Here is a 12825-nt window from a genome sequence, read left to right as displayed (position 1 = left end):
AGAGAGAGAGAGAGAGAGAGAGAGAGAGAAAAGGAGGAGAAAAAAAAAACACTTTATCATGGACACTTTTCAGAGCCCAAGTTCTGTATAGATTAGGGAAAGATCATTAATCAAACCTGTCAGTCTGCTAACCAGAGTCCTAATGGCAGAGTCAAGGCATCAGGACAAGCCATTTAGCTCTGCTTTTCCAAAGTCTGACCCTCATGCTCCCCAGCCCCCACCTCAGTTTCCCAAGGAAGCAGCTCCCGGGCCTCTGGCGCCTTCCTCGGTCCCCATCTCAGAGACCTCCCCCTCTTCTGAACCATCATCTGCACTGATGGCTTTCAGCCCCCACCCCAGCCCACAACCCTCCCAAGTTTCCTTACTTTCTTTACCATCTCGGATCTCCTGACCCCACAGGACTGACATCAGTGGCCTGCGGGCAGTTACGAGGTCATTACATCTTGGCAAATGATTTTCACTTAGCAACACAGCATGAAAAAGGAGCATTTTGGAAAATGTCAAATTCATAGAAACAGAGAAGGATGGTGGTTGCCACGGGTTGGGGGAAATGGGAAGCTGTTGGTCACAGGGTGCAAACTTTCAGTTATAAGATGACTTAAGACCTGGGGAATAAAATGAGCAGCATGGTGACTGGAGTTAAATAACACTGGGTTATACGCTTGAAATTTACTAAGGGTAGGTCTTCCCTGTTCTCCCCACCACCACCACCCACCACCCATACACACCCGGCCCCCCCACACACTACACCCCATACACACACCCCACACCACACACACACACACACACACACACACACGACGACTCTGTGAGAGATGTCGTCACTCATTGGATTGTGATAATCATTTCACAACATACATATCTATCAAATCATTTTGTACATCAAATATGTACGATTTTGTCAATTATACATAACTCAATAAAGCTTAAAAAATGGATATGCCCTTTCCACTAAAAAAAAGAAAAATGGAGGATTTTGAAGTCAGACAAACTTAAGACGAAGTTATGGCTTTGCCACTTACCAACTGTTGACTCAGAGTCACTTTTAAACTCTTTCAACTTCAACTACTATCTGATTGACAGGGTCATGGTAAGAAATGAGAGAGCATATATAATGCCTCTAGCCCATGTCGAGTTCTTGATAAGCTTAGCCACCAACACCAATGGAGTCGTGGAAATCAAGTTAATGTTTATGAAATAGGGAATAATCCCTATTGTGTGTAGAAGGCGCACGCGCACACACACACAAACACACACACACACAATTTCCCCATCTTTTTCCCCAAAAAAACAGTAGCATATTTTTATTCATCTATTTTATTTTTTCTCTTTAGATATACATGACAATAGAGCATATTTTGACATATTGTACATACACGGAGTATAACTTATTTAATTAGGATCCCATCCTTGTAGTTGTACATGATGTGGAGTTACACTGGTTGTGTATTCATATACAAACATAGGAAAAGTTCTATCCGATTCATTCTACCATCTTTCCTATTCCCATGTCCCTCCCTTCCCTTCATTCCTCTTTGTCTAATCCAGTGAACTTCTCTTCTTTCCTCCACCCACCCCACACCCCGCTACTTATTGTGAGTTAGCATCTGCATATCAAAAAGAATATTCAGCCTTTGGTTTGGGGGATTGGCTTATTTCACTCAGCATGATAGTCTCCAGTTCCACCCATTTACTGGCAAATGCCATCGGTTCATTCTTCTTTATGACTGAGTAATATTCCATTGTGTATATATACCCCAAAACGACTTAAAAACAGTAGCATATTTAAACTTTGTCTTGCCTTATACTTACTTCCAAGCTATGGAAACAGAATTGTACTTAAAGCCACACACATTTCAGGCAGTTTTGCTACTGAGCTAGAAGGTAGTTCTCTAATTCTCTTTTTCAAAATATATGAAGATAAATTTGAGACTAGAGTGGAACTCTTCCTCCTGAGGCATAGATAGGAAGTGCCTCATTTCTGGAGAACAGGGCATGTCCGCAACACTTCAGTCACTGTCTCCAAAGCACAGGCTGACACGACAACTAGACTCACCAGGGGGCAGCCAGCTGGCAGGACCCTGTTACCTAGTCCTTTGGAAGCAGCCCAAGACAGCTTAGCTTCAGGGAACCCTGTGTGTTTCAGGTTCTGCAGAATTTGCAGCCTCTTTCTAACTGAAGAGGAATCCAGCCTTTCTCTTCCGTGGGTCTGTCAGTCACCTGCCCTGCTCCCCACGAGAAGTCAGGACACACACATCCTGCCACCCAAATTCCCAGGCTTGGTCCAAATCTTGGGCATGGAATCAGACACCAAGGCTCTTCAGGGCTGCCACATCCATGGGCTAAAATCAATAGAACAGACAGGAGGCATCCAGTTTAGCCTGGCAGCGGGAGCCACAGCGTGCTGTCTCATTTAATGGAAACGTTGCTGGCCTCCAGATTCCTGAGTTAACTCCAAAACCCAGAAGTGCCAACATGACCCAGGCTGCTTTCCAACCCCGTGGATAGGCTGCACCTACCCACGGGCTTCTCCAGGCAGCCCACACGGGCACTTGGTCCTGAATGAGAACGCTCATAAAATAAAGACTCCAGAGGGGCTAGGCTAGGAAAAATGAGCATTTTTTTGCAGAAAGCCTTGAGGACCACTGCTTAGAAGAGTGTCCACTCCGATGCCATGCCGGGTCTTTCTTCACCTGCCCAGGGGAAGACCCAACGCAGAGTCCCAGCAGCAGGAGGGTGAATCAGACAGTCACCAAGACAAAAGGGAAACACAGCCCATCCTGAGCTCTGCCCCTTTAGCCCCACCCAGTCCTCGAGGTCTGCACCTCAGGGCCTGTGTGGGCTGCTGGTGGGATGTGTGATTTTTGGCACCGGGAGTCAGGAGCCCATCTGATTTATTTAGATGTGGTGCCACCATTGGGTGGGTCTCCTAAGGTTTATGTGGCTTTCCACTTCAGATTTTCCTTTTGCTCTCCTCCCTAGAGCCCCTGCCAAGCCCGCTCTGCTCCGGCCTGGTCCAAGCCAGCCCTAAGAATCTTCTAATTAAAGGTTTTCCTTTGACATCTTTCATGTGGCAACCGAGGAAACTCCAACACAAGTCATAATCCAAGGACTCCAGCCCAGGTGATATCGCTTGGGTCGAGCATAGGCCTTTCACCCCAAGGTCGTGGGGCACTAGTCCATTCCAAAAGTTGTCAGTCAAAAGCAGGAAGTAGGTTAGATGAGTGTCCCTGGTCACTCCAAAAGATCTGATCTCTGGTCTCCACATCTGCAGCCACTTTGGCCGTGGCTAAGTGGTTTTTTTTTTCTTCTCCTCATCCTCAGATTCCATATCCTGCTGGACCCACCCAACAGCCCTTTAAATTGTAGCTGGCCCTTTCAAGTAAACAGAACCATGGCCACTGGCACTGCTCACTGCGGTGACCCCCATCACCCTGGTGCTGGAGGAAATGGGCGCAGGACTCCTCAGTGATCCAGGCACTCTGGGGCGATGACGTGCTGGGCAGGGGGCCGTCTGCATGTCAGGGCATGTCAGCTCCTGAGGTGATGGAACGGGCAGCCCAGGAATGATCAAAGTGACAGTAGTGACCATTATTAAATGGCAGTTGTCATTTAATTGGTTGGTAATCTGGAAGCCATCTATTAAAGGAAGAGCTTCTGTGCTCGGGATGATTGACTGTGGAGGCTGCCCGAAGAGCGCTGCGGGAACGCTAATGCTGTAATTAGCTTCCCCAGCCAAGAATGCTGCCAGGGGTGAGCAGAGTCTTGCACGGGTGTGAGGGGGGAAAGTGGTGGCCCAGCCTGCAGAGAGCTAGCCCTGCCTTTCATGTACCTTCCAAAAGACTCCTCCTTCCTAAGCGACAGCACCCTCCCCACAGAAGGGACAGGAAGGTAAAGGCAGCATCTCCAAAGTCCCTTCTAATCTTCCTGGGAGATGGGTCAGCCCTCCTCCCCCTCCCATGCATTCAGTCATCCAGCATCAGTGGGTCCTTTGCTCTCCATACTAGCTGTAGCAATCATTTCCTCTTTGTGGCCTTGGGGACATCCTGTCACAGGCACCCTTCTCAAGGGTGTTGGATCTCTGAGCTTTCCTCTGATCCTCATAACTCTCCTGGTACTAGCCCACTCCAGAAGTTGTCAATCAAAAGCAGGAAGTAGGTTAGATGAGTCTCCTCGGTCCGTCCAAGAGATCTGACCTCTGGTCTTTTATGTTTCACATTCCACCTTGACAGATCGTCCTGCCCCTGGCTCTGCGATGTCTCTCATCTAAATCCTTCTTCCTCCTTCCATTGGCCCATTTATTCTAACTCAGCACACACAGGTTGGAGTCCTTTTCTAATTATTTGTGGGAGAATATGTTTGTGTGTCACATCCAAGTCCACCCCTGAGAGATTTCCACGTCTACAGAGCCTTATATCAAATACATGCAAACACATAGCCCCTCGCCTGTCCCTTCGCAGCCTCGCAGGTGTGTCCGTCCTCTCTCTCCATCACAGCCATCCCTTACCTTCCATTTCAAAAGTCTCAGCCATCAAGCCGTAGATAATCATCCCTCCCAGTCCAGCTTCCTTCCTGCCTGAGCACCAGAGGTCCCCCACCCAGCCCTGAGCCTCGCTGTACATTTAGACTCAAACTGTGTGTTCTGAATCCTCCTCCCTTTGGAAGCCACCCCCTCACTTTTCATCACTCCCTCTTGGTCTTCTTTTCTCCCCTCTTCTTTAGTCAGAGAAAACTGAAGTCTTGCATGAATAAATGTCTCCCAAAGAAAATATATTTTTGGCTCTGAGTAGGAAATCATTTTCAGCATGAATAACACAACCCTCCATCATTTGACTTTTGTCGATTTTTAAGCAATAGCTTCACCAGCAGTTGGGTGTTTGGGAGCAGCCAGGAAAATAAGCTGTGACCCACGTGCTCCAGGCTAAAGGCAATCGGACAGCAGGCCCGGGCTATGGCTCAAACTCCCCTGTCCCTGTCCCCTGTCCCTGTTCGGTTTCCATGGGACCCTGTGCTAGGGGTGGGGAGGGCTTCCAAAGTGCTGAATTATATTCTTTATCAAAATAAGGAAGTGGATTTTAGGATGACAAAAAAAAAGAGCATTAAGGCCAGCAGGGTGGCACACGCCTGTAATCCCAGCAGCTCGGGAGGCTGAGGCAGGAGGATCAAGAGTTCAAAGCCAGCCTCAGCAAAAGCAAGGCACTAAGCAACTCAATGAGACCTGTCTCTAAATAAAATACAAAATAGGGCTGGGGATTTGCTCAGTGGTAGAGTGCCCCTGGGTTCAACCCCGGTACCAAATTAAAAAATAAATAAATAAAATATATACATTACTATACACACACACACACACAGAGAGAGAGAGAGAGAGAGAGAGAATTAAAACATAAGAGGCCAACACATGTGAATTTGGATGCCTGATATTTTCAGAAATCCAACTCCAAAGCTAGTTTTTAAAAACTGTTGACTGCCATTTCTACCAAAGTGCTCTTTAATCAGTTATCAAAATCCAGAAGAGTTTATGCCTTTGGGTCTTATAAATATTTTTCCATCAGCCCATAACCTGGAAATGCAGTGCTGTGTTTGGGGCATCTCCTGTAGGTTTACCCACGTGGCCCTGCAGCTCAGCAAGCCAGAGAGGCCCTCGTCATCATCCATACTTTCTGGGATTCAGGGCTGGGACCTATGGCTGAAATTCACTAAACACAAAGAGGAGCTAGAAATGAGCACAGCAGGTCAGCACTCTGAGACCCTTCACCTTGATGAGGAGCCGATTCTGACAGACCAATTTGGGAAGAAAGTAGCATGTCTGTCTTTGTAGGACCTGTTAGCTAGTTGTCAACAAATTGTAGAATTTTTCTTTGCTCACCCTAAAATAGTGATACCTTCAAGGCTTGTTGCATTTTTATAAAAGCTTCTTGGAGTTGGAATTCATCTCTAATAGTGGGCTGTTAAGCGCAATAACCCCTAATGGGGAATTTTCTAAGACACATCACAGAGGGGATGAACCCCCCCCAGGAGCATGGTGGTAGAGGGCAGTGCCGGCCTGTTTCACTTCCCCAGTAGCAACATAGTCTAAAAAAAGGGAAGACATTTGCCCACTCATTCATTCAAAAGACATCTAATTGTGCCAAGCATGGTGGCACAGACTTGTAATGTCAGCTTCTTGGGATGCTGAGGCAGGAGGATCACTAGTTTGAGTCCAGCCTAGGCAACTTTCAAGATTCTGTCTCAAAATAATTCATTTACGAAAAGGCTTAGGATGTAGCTCAGTGACAGAGCACTTGTCTAGCATGTGCAAGGCTCTAGGATCAATAGAAGACAGTTGAGTTCCTCCATGGTACCAGGGACTGGTCAAGTGCTAGAAATACTGCTACAAACAAAACTGACAAGAATCCTTGCCCCTAGGAGCTCACAAATTCTATAAATAATTAACAGAACTTATTAACATATCAAATACACTATGTAAATAGTCAACAGAATTCAGGGTTCTGGTTTTCTGTAATACTGTGAAAAAAATATATATAAAGCTTTGGGCAAAATAGGCACTAATTCGAGCCTGATCTCATGGGTGAATCTACTAGCAGGCCATTTTGGATGCCACCCACTTTGCCCTTTCCATCAGACCTACTTTCCCTGGAAAAAATCTATTGACGAGCAGAACTAATTGCCTCTAAAAGCTGGGCAACCTTTACCTCCCCTCCTTTTCTATAACCATGCAAATGTCATTCCCATGGAGGGCAGAACTGCCCGTATTGGTCAGGTTGCCCTTTTAATTCACACCCCTCTGACCCCTCCACTGTTCTTCATCCCCACCTGGCAAATGGTGCACCATCTTCAGAATCCCTTCACATGAAGTCACATGCCCCCTCCTCTAGCGGTCTCCTGCCCCTCTTCCTCCCTGTCTCCTGGTGCTGGACACAGCTCCCTGCAGCTCACAGCAGTGTGATTATTTGTTCACTTTCCTTTCTCTCTGACTAGACTTTGAACTCTTTAAACACAAAGATCAAAGCTTTAATTGCCTTCTTGGGTTTTGCATCTCTGTCACATGCCTAGCACAGCGCCTAAGATAAATAAACACATCTTGAAGGAATAAATAAATAGATGATTGTCTCATTAGCAAGGTGAGCTTTCAAACACTCTTGCTCCTAACACATACAGTGTGTGCTTCAGGACAAGAGCTTGTCACAGGAGAAAGAGCCTGCTTTCTAAATCCTCATAGGAAAAAGAAGTTGAGACATCGCTCTAATAAATGAAAAGTTGGGGGAAACAGTCGTTCATTAATGTTGTGAGTGACCCCAAATTGGACTGAGATCTGATGTATTAGTACAATGGGGAAAAAAAAAAGTCGAATGTGGACTCTAAATGGGCAGAAGGGGATGGACAGGAGAAGGCTGAGACGGAGACCCAGCCCGCACACTTCAGCTCCTTTGGGGTCCTTCCCATGGGCCTCTCTCTGTGGACCCCAGTCTCATGCTCCTTATGGTAGCCTTCCCTGAAGGCTCTGTAGGCATCTCGGCCTTGCTTTGCCTCTTTCCCCTCAGACTAGGACAAGATCAGCCTCTCCCCATGGCCTCCCTGGGCAGGCACCTAGGGAGCCAGCTGCCAGGATTAAGGCCATCATACCATCATCACAGTTCACCTGTGATCACCACAGTCAGGAAACCCTACTTGCAGAATACTTCTCTATGGTGGGAGGAAAGCTAATGCCATCTTCCTGGTCATCAGCAGGGTCCCTAAGTAATTCCCAATGCAACTTTCCCACATGTGTACTTTACTAAATTTTGAATCTTTGGTAATTGATGATTCATATATAAGATGTTATGCTGCTGGCTCCAGATTTCTTAGAACTTTTAAGATTATTTTTAAAAATAATTGCAAGCGATCTTCCTGAGCTTACCTCCTCTGCACACTCCATATGCCTTCCGCTCCCACTGTCCACTCAGGGCAGACCAGGGACGATTCAGTTGATTGCAAGTTCTCCCAGGACTGACTTCCATTGTGGTACCATGAGCGCTGGAAAACCTGAGTGGGCTCTTTCCCCACCCAGCTGCCCATCCACACCGTCAGCTCCACAAGAAAGCAGAGCACAGAAGAGAAAAGGCCACGAGCCCTTCTCCTTCATGGCCACTTTATGATCCATCCTCCACGCCCTGCCCCACCACTGCCACTACCTGGTTGGTAGAAGCCTTCTCTTAACCCCTCTGTGGGAGGCAATTTGGGGATCCCTAGGTGCACTTTTGGGGATCCCAAACCTCCACTGTGGTACATGTGGAGCTTTCGTCTTTCCGACTCTCCCAGATGCACACACGCCCTCTGATTCTATTGTGCAGTAAAAGCACCCATTGTTACCACTGGACACGGGCCAGGGCCAGGGGAGAAGTGGGGAATGAATCCCTCGACTCCCGTGGGCTCTGCTGGTGAAAAGTGCCGGGTGTTGACATCTCTCGTGCTCAGAGCCCATCCTCAGAGTCTCACACCAACCAATTCCCAGCTCCACCGGATTCGGAGTGTGCGGGACAGATGTGGAGACAGAAATGAGCCATGCCCATTTGCTTCTGATTGGAAAAGGGTGGGGTGTTGTTGTGTACCTCACCATTCAGACATTCTTCCTAGTGCTATTTTTACCACAGTAATGATTAAATTGGTGTCAGATGAGCTGGTCCAGTTCCTCGATGAGCCTGGGAGATGGGTTTTTCCAGGCAAAAGATGCTGTATGTGGCCCAGATGAGCGAGTCTCTGGAAACCTAGGCCTCAAAGCCTCATGGCCCTGGACCGTGTTCCTGTGGCAATTACAGCAAGGCTCATATCCTGCCCACTGGGCTCCTACCAGATCATTTAGGAGACATATGTTGGGCACCTTCTCAGTGCCAGCCATCCAACGAGACACCGGAGATTCACATAAAAATATGACTCTACCTTTGAGAAACTTGCATTTCCCCAGAAAGGATTGTCATGAAGGATGATGTCCACCCGACTGTACCTGCAACAGGTGCCTGGATAGGACAGAGTGCAGGGAGGATTTGTTTTGCCTGGGTTTGGGGACAGCTTTGTGGAGGTGGCAGCCTCAGCCAGGGCTTTGAAGATAAGCAGAGCTGCAGGTGGAAACAGGGGAAAAGGACTTCCGGGCACAGGAACCAAGGGCTGAAGCATTTTTAAAAGTCTCTGAGCTGGGCACAGTGGTGCACGCCCGTAATCCCAGTGGGATTGAGGCTGAGGCAGGAGGATCACGAGCTCAAAGCCAGCCTCAGCAACTTAGCAAGGCCCTAAGCAACTTAGTGAGACCCTGTCTCCAAATAGAACATTTTAAAAGGGGGCTGGGGATGTGGCTCAGGGGTTCAGCACCCTGTGTTCAGTCCATGGTACCAAAATATAATAATAATAATAATAATAATAAATAACTCATTCAAAACCCAGTTGTGATGGTATCTGTCACTGAGGGGGCGTCTCAGACTCGCACCTGCACTGTCCCTTGCCTTGGGAGACTGGGATGAAAAGGTCCTGGTGCGGGGGTGCCACCTGGTTTCTGACTCGAGGCTCTGTATTTTGAGCCCTGGGCAGGGCCTCACAGTGGGCTTGGCCTGTCGTGGCAATGGCAGGCCAGACATTGAAATGCTGAGACATCAGCTAGGGACTCCTGCCATGGTCTTGTGACACAGAAGTTGACTCCGGGGAGCTCCTAGGTCCCTCACCAGCCACAGAAAGCAAGCATGGATCATTATGTGGAAACTAAGTCAGAAATTTCTAGATTCTGTATCTCCCAGTCTGTATTATAATTCCTATCACTAAATGCCTGGAAATTCAGGGTGAAATTTAACAGAAAGCCAGAGTGGGGCATGACAGGAACCCAGGAGCCATGTGGCCCTGAGAGATGGCAGAAAGTGCATTTGCAGATGTCCTGTGGTCCAGGGCTTGGTGCTCTGGTTTTCATTTCCTCTGATCAGACATTCCAAACCCCATCCCCCGTAAGTCACATGGACATGCAGGCACAGCCCTGCAGGGTGCAGTACGTGTCCTGTGGCTGGAAGGGCCTCCTCAGTGGGTCAGCAGCCAGCTGGAATAGCCTGGGGCCACCTGTCTGGTCAGAGCCTTTCTGCCATGGGCCTCTTGGAGCCAGGGCTGGCTTTGCGGTCTGACTAAAGTGACAATGAAATTAATCGGATCCTGATGCTGTGACTGAGGCCATTTGCCTGTGTCTCCTAACAGGGATGAGAGAGGAAATGTCATTAGGACGCCAGGAGGCTTTTGAAATCTTCAAGAGGGACCATGCTGACAGCGTTACCATCGATGACAACAAACAGATTCTGAAACAAAGGTAAGGCTGTCTCAGAGAGCAGCTGGCCCCGGGAGGCGGGCCAGGCCAGCCTGCAAAATTTACTGCTCTGTCCTTCCTAATCCACCCAAGGTAACTTCTGTAAGAAAGGCACAGTGTTCATGGAGATGGGCAGTGAATCATGTCCAACCTGGCATGATTGTCCTTTGCATGTGTGAGCCTCGTCAAGCCAGTCACGTCAGGGTGAGCAACTCTTAGGACGGGGGCAGTTGCCAACAGCATTAACTCTATATACAATTCTCATGCCATACATTAATACTTATTAATTTAGACTTTATCAATGCCTGTTCCAAAGGCAGGGGAAAAAAGATCAATGATCCAAGCTATATGCTTAGAACCCCAGGTGTTGCTGATGGCTGTCCTGCACTTCTTAGTCATAGGAAATAGATGCACATCTCATGACTCAGGGCCTTTGGTACATTCTTTAGACCACAGTTGGAGCAGACAGCGAAGATTCTGGACCCCAGTAGAAAAACTTTATAGATACATAATTTGCTGACGCTAGTCTGTGAGTTAGACACATCTAGACTGCTCAGAAGACCGAGCTCCAGACTGAGAACTTTTATAGATCACATGCAGCTCTGGATCTCAGCACACAGTACATTTTCAACCAGATTTGTTGAATTAAAAAGAGATCCAGGTTTGAGAGGCATCTGCTTCTCAGTGACAATTCAAGGAAGTCTGAGAAGTAGGGGAGAACTTGTGGCAGTTTGAGTACCCAGTAGCAGGGAAAGCTTTAAATGAAGGGTAGAGGGAAAGGAGGCCTAAGAAGAAGCAGAGAGAGGAGAGAACCAGGAGAAAGTCGTGAAGGAGCGTATTGTCAGTGGAGTCAGATGGCAGGAGGCGGGATGAATCTTGGCATCTAGACGACCACCAAGAGGAGGGCTGGGTTGAAGGAGCAGGTTGAGAAGAAATTGAGGGACCCGTGCATTCCTGGGCCAGGGTGCAGCTCAGCGGCAGAGCACTTGCGCCACCACCTGAAGCCTTGGGTTTCATCCCTAGCATCGAAAAAGAGAACGCATTCAAAAGTTTTATACTGAATGAAAGACACTTTTTTTTTTTTGGAAAAGGGGTGGAGGAGCTTTAAGGAGAAGTGAAGGTGGTTTCAGAATGGCGGGGAATGGCCAAGATTAGGCCACTGAAGCAAGCCAGTGACAAAGAGAGGTTAAGACACAAGGAGAGGCGCCAAGGCGGCAAGGCTTCTGGAAGACAGGTAGGAAGGGAACCCTAAGCTCAGGGGCTCAGCCCTCAGAGGAAGCAGAAAGAGAAAACCAGTCAAGACCAGGCCAACGGGATTTCAGACGGGGAAGGAAGCGGTACAGTTCTATCCCCCACAACGGAAACTCCACCAGGGAAACCAGCGGCCACCATCTTGGAGAGCTGAAGTAACCACCGCCACTCTCCGACAGATTGCAACAGTAAAACAGGTGCGTGTTACTCAGCTCATCTCCCATACAGCGGGGAATTCGCATAAAATCTCACCTAGGCTTTCCGGGGGAGGGATTATCAGAGCGAGCCTGCATAAAGACGCGGGGAAAGCTAGAGACACCTGACCTCCAACTCCCCCTCCCATCAATGGCGAAAATGAAAACTGTCTTGCCAGCGCTGGGGGAGGGGCAAGCAGAAAAAATCAAAACAATACAGTGCCGGGGTTCCCAATAGCCACCCTCCACACTCAACAAACGGCAGGCCCAGAGTACAGTTTGAACTGCTGAGAGGCATCACTCAGGGGAAATCTGGTCTAGCAGGAGAAACCAGGACTAACAGGAGAAACCAGGGGACTAGAGGCCAGGCCCTCACGACTGGGCAGCTAGAGACCGCACGCCCGCCGGCGACAGCCCGCCCGCTGCCCGTGCGACTGGGCGGCTGGAGACCGCCCGCCCGCTGGCAACCAACCGCACGACTGGGCGGCTAGAGATCGCCCGCCCGCCGGCGACAGCCCACCTGCTGCCCACGCGACTGGGCGGCTGGAGACTGCCCGCTCGCCGGCGACAGATCACACGCCAGCTGCCCGCGCAACTGAGCGGCTGGAGTCCGCCCACCTGCCAGCAACCGGGAGCTGAAACTAACCAGAGACAGTCCGTTCCCACCCCCCCATTCGGACACCCCGGCAAGGAGCCTGGGGCCCGCCATAGCAGAGAGGTGACATCACTGGAGCTCGGCCGTCGGAATTCCTTCCCAGCGGAATCCACTTTACCAACACAAAGGAGAGACAACAGAGATATACAAAACCAAAACAAATCTATAGAAGAGAGCAGAAACACAGCAATCAAATAGAGCATGGAAAGTAACGTGAACATCATGAAAAACAAGGGAAAAAAGGAGTACAAACAATGCAGGACAACTTAATTCTACAGGAGGACCTAGAAGCATCAGAAACAGGGATAGGGAAAGAACTCAAGGCATACCTAACTCAGATGGAAAGGAATATTAGAGAAGACATGAGACAGCAAGTCCAAGCAATAAAAGTATATTTTGAAAATGAATTAAACAAA

General features: G+C 48.6%; 1 protein-coding gene across 3 annotated transcripts in view; it reads left to right on the top strand.

Annotated features, from left to right (window-relative positions):
- The window catches only part of Kif6 (kinesin family member 6), a 394766-nt gene that overhangs the window by 278398 nt on the left and 103543 nt on the right, over positions 1-12825 (top strand). For all 3 annotated transcript variants that reach the window (XM_048805240.1, XM_048805239.1, XM_048805241.1), the window contains one exon: positions 10204-10312. In XM_048805240.1, the coding sequence (XP_048661197.1) occupies positions 10204-10312 (109 nt within the window). The remainder of the gene's footprint in view (positions 1-10203; positions 10313-12825) is intronic.

This window comes from Marmota marmota, unplaced genomic scaffold, assembly GCF_001458135.2.
Source record: "Marmota marmota marmota unplaced genomic scaffold, marMar, whole genome shotgun sequence".
NCBI classification, from domain to species: domain Eukaryota; kingdom Metazoa; phylum Chordata; class Mammalia; order Rodentia; family Sciuridae; genus Marmota; species Marmota marmota.
The sequence above is the reverse complement of the archived record's forward strand: the minus strand, read 5'-3'. Positions and strand labels throughout refer to the sequence as shown.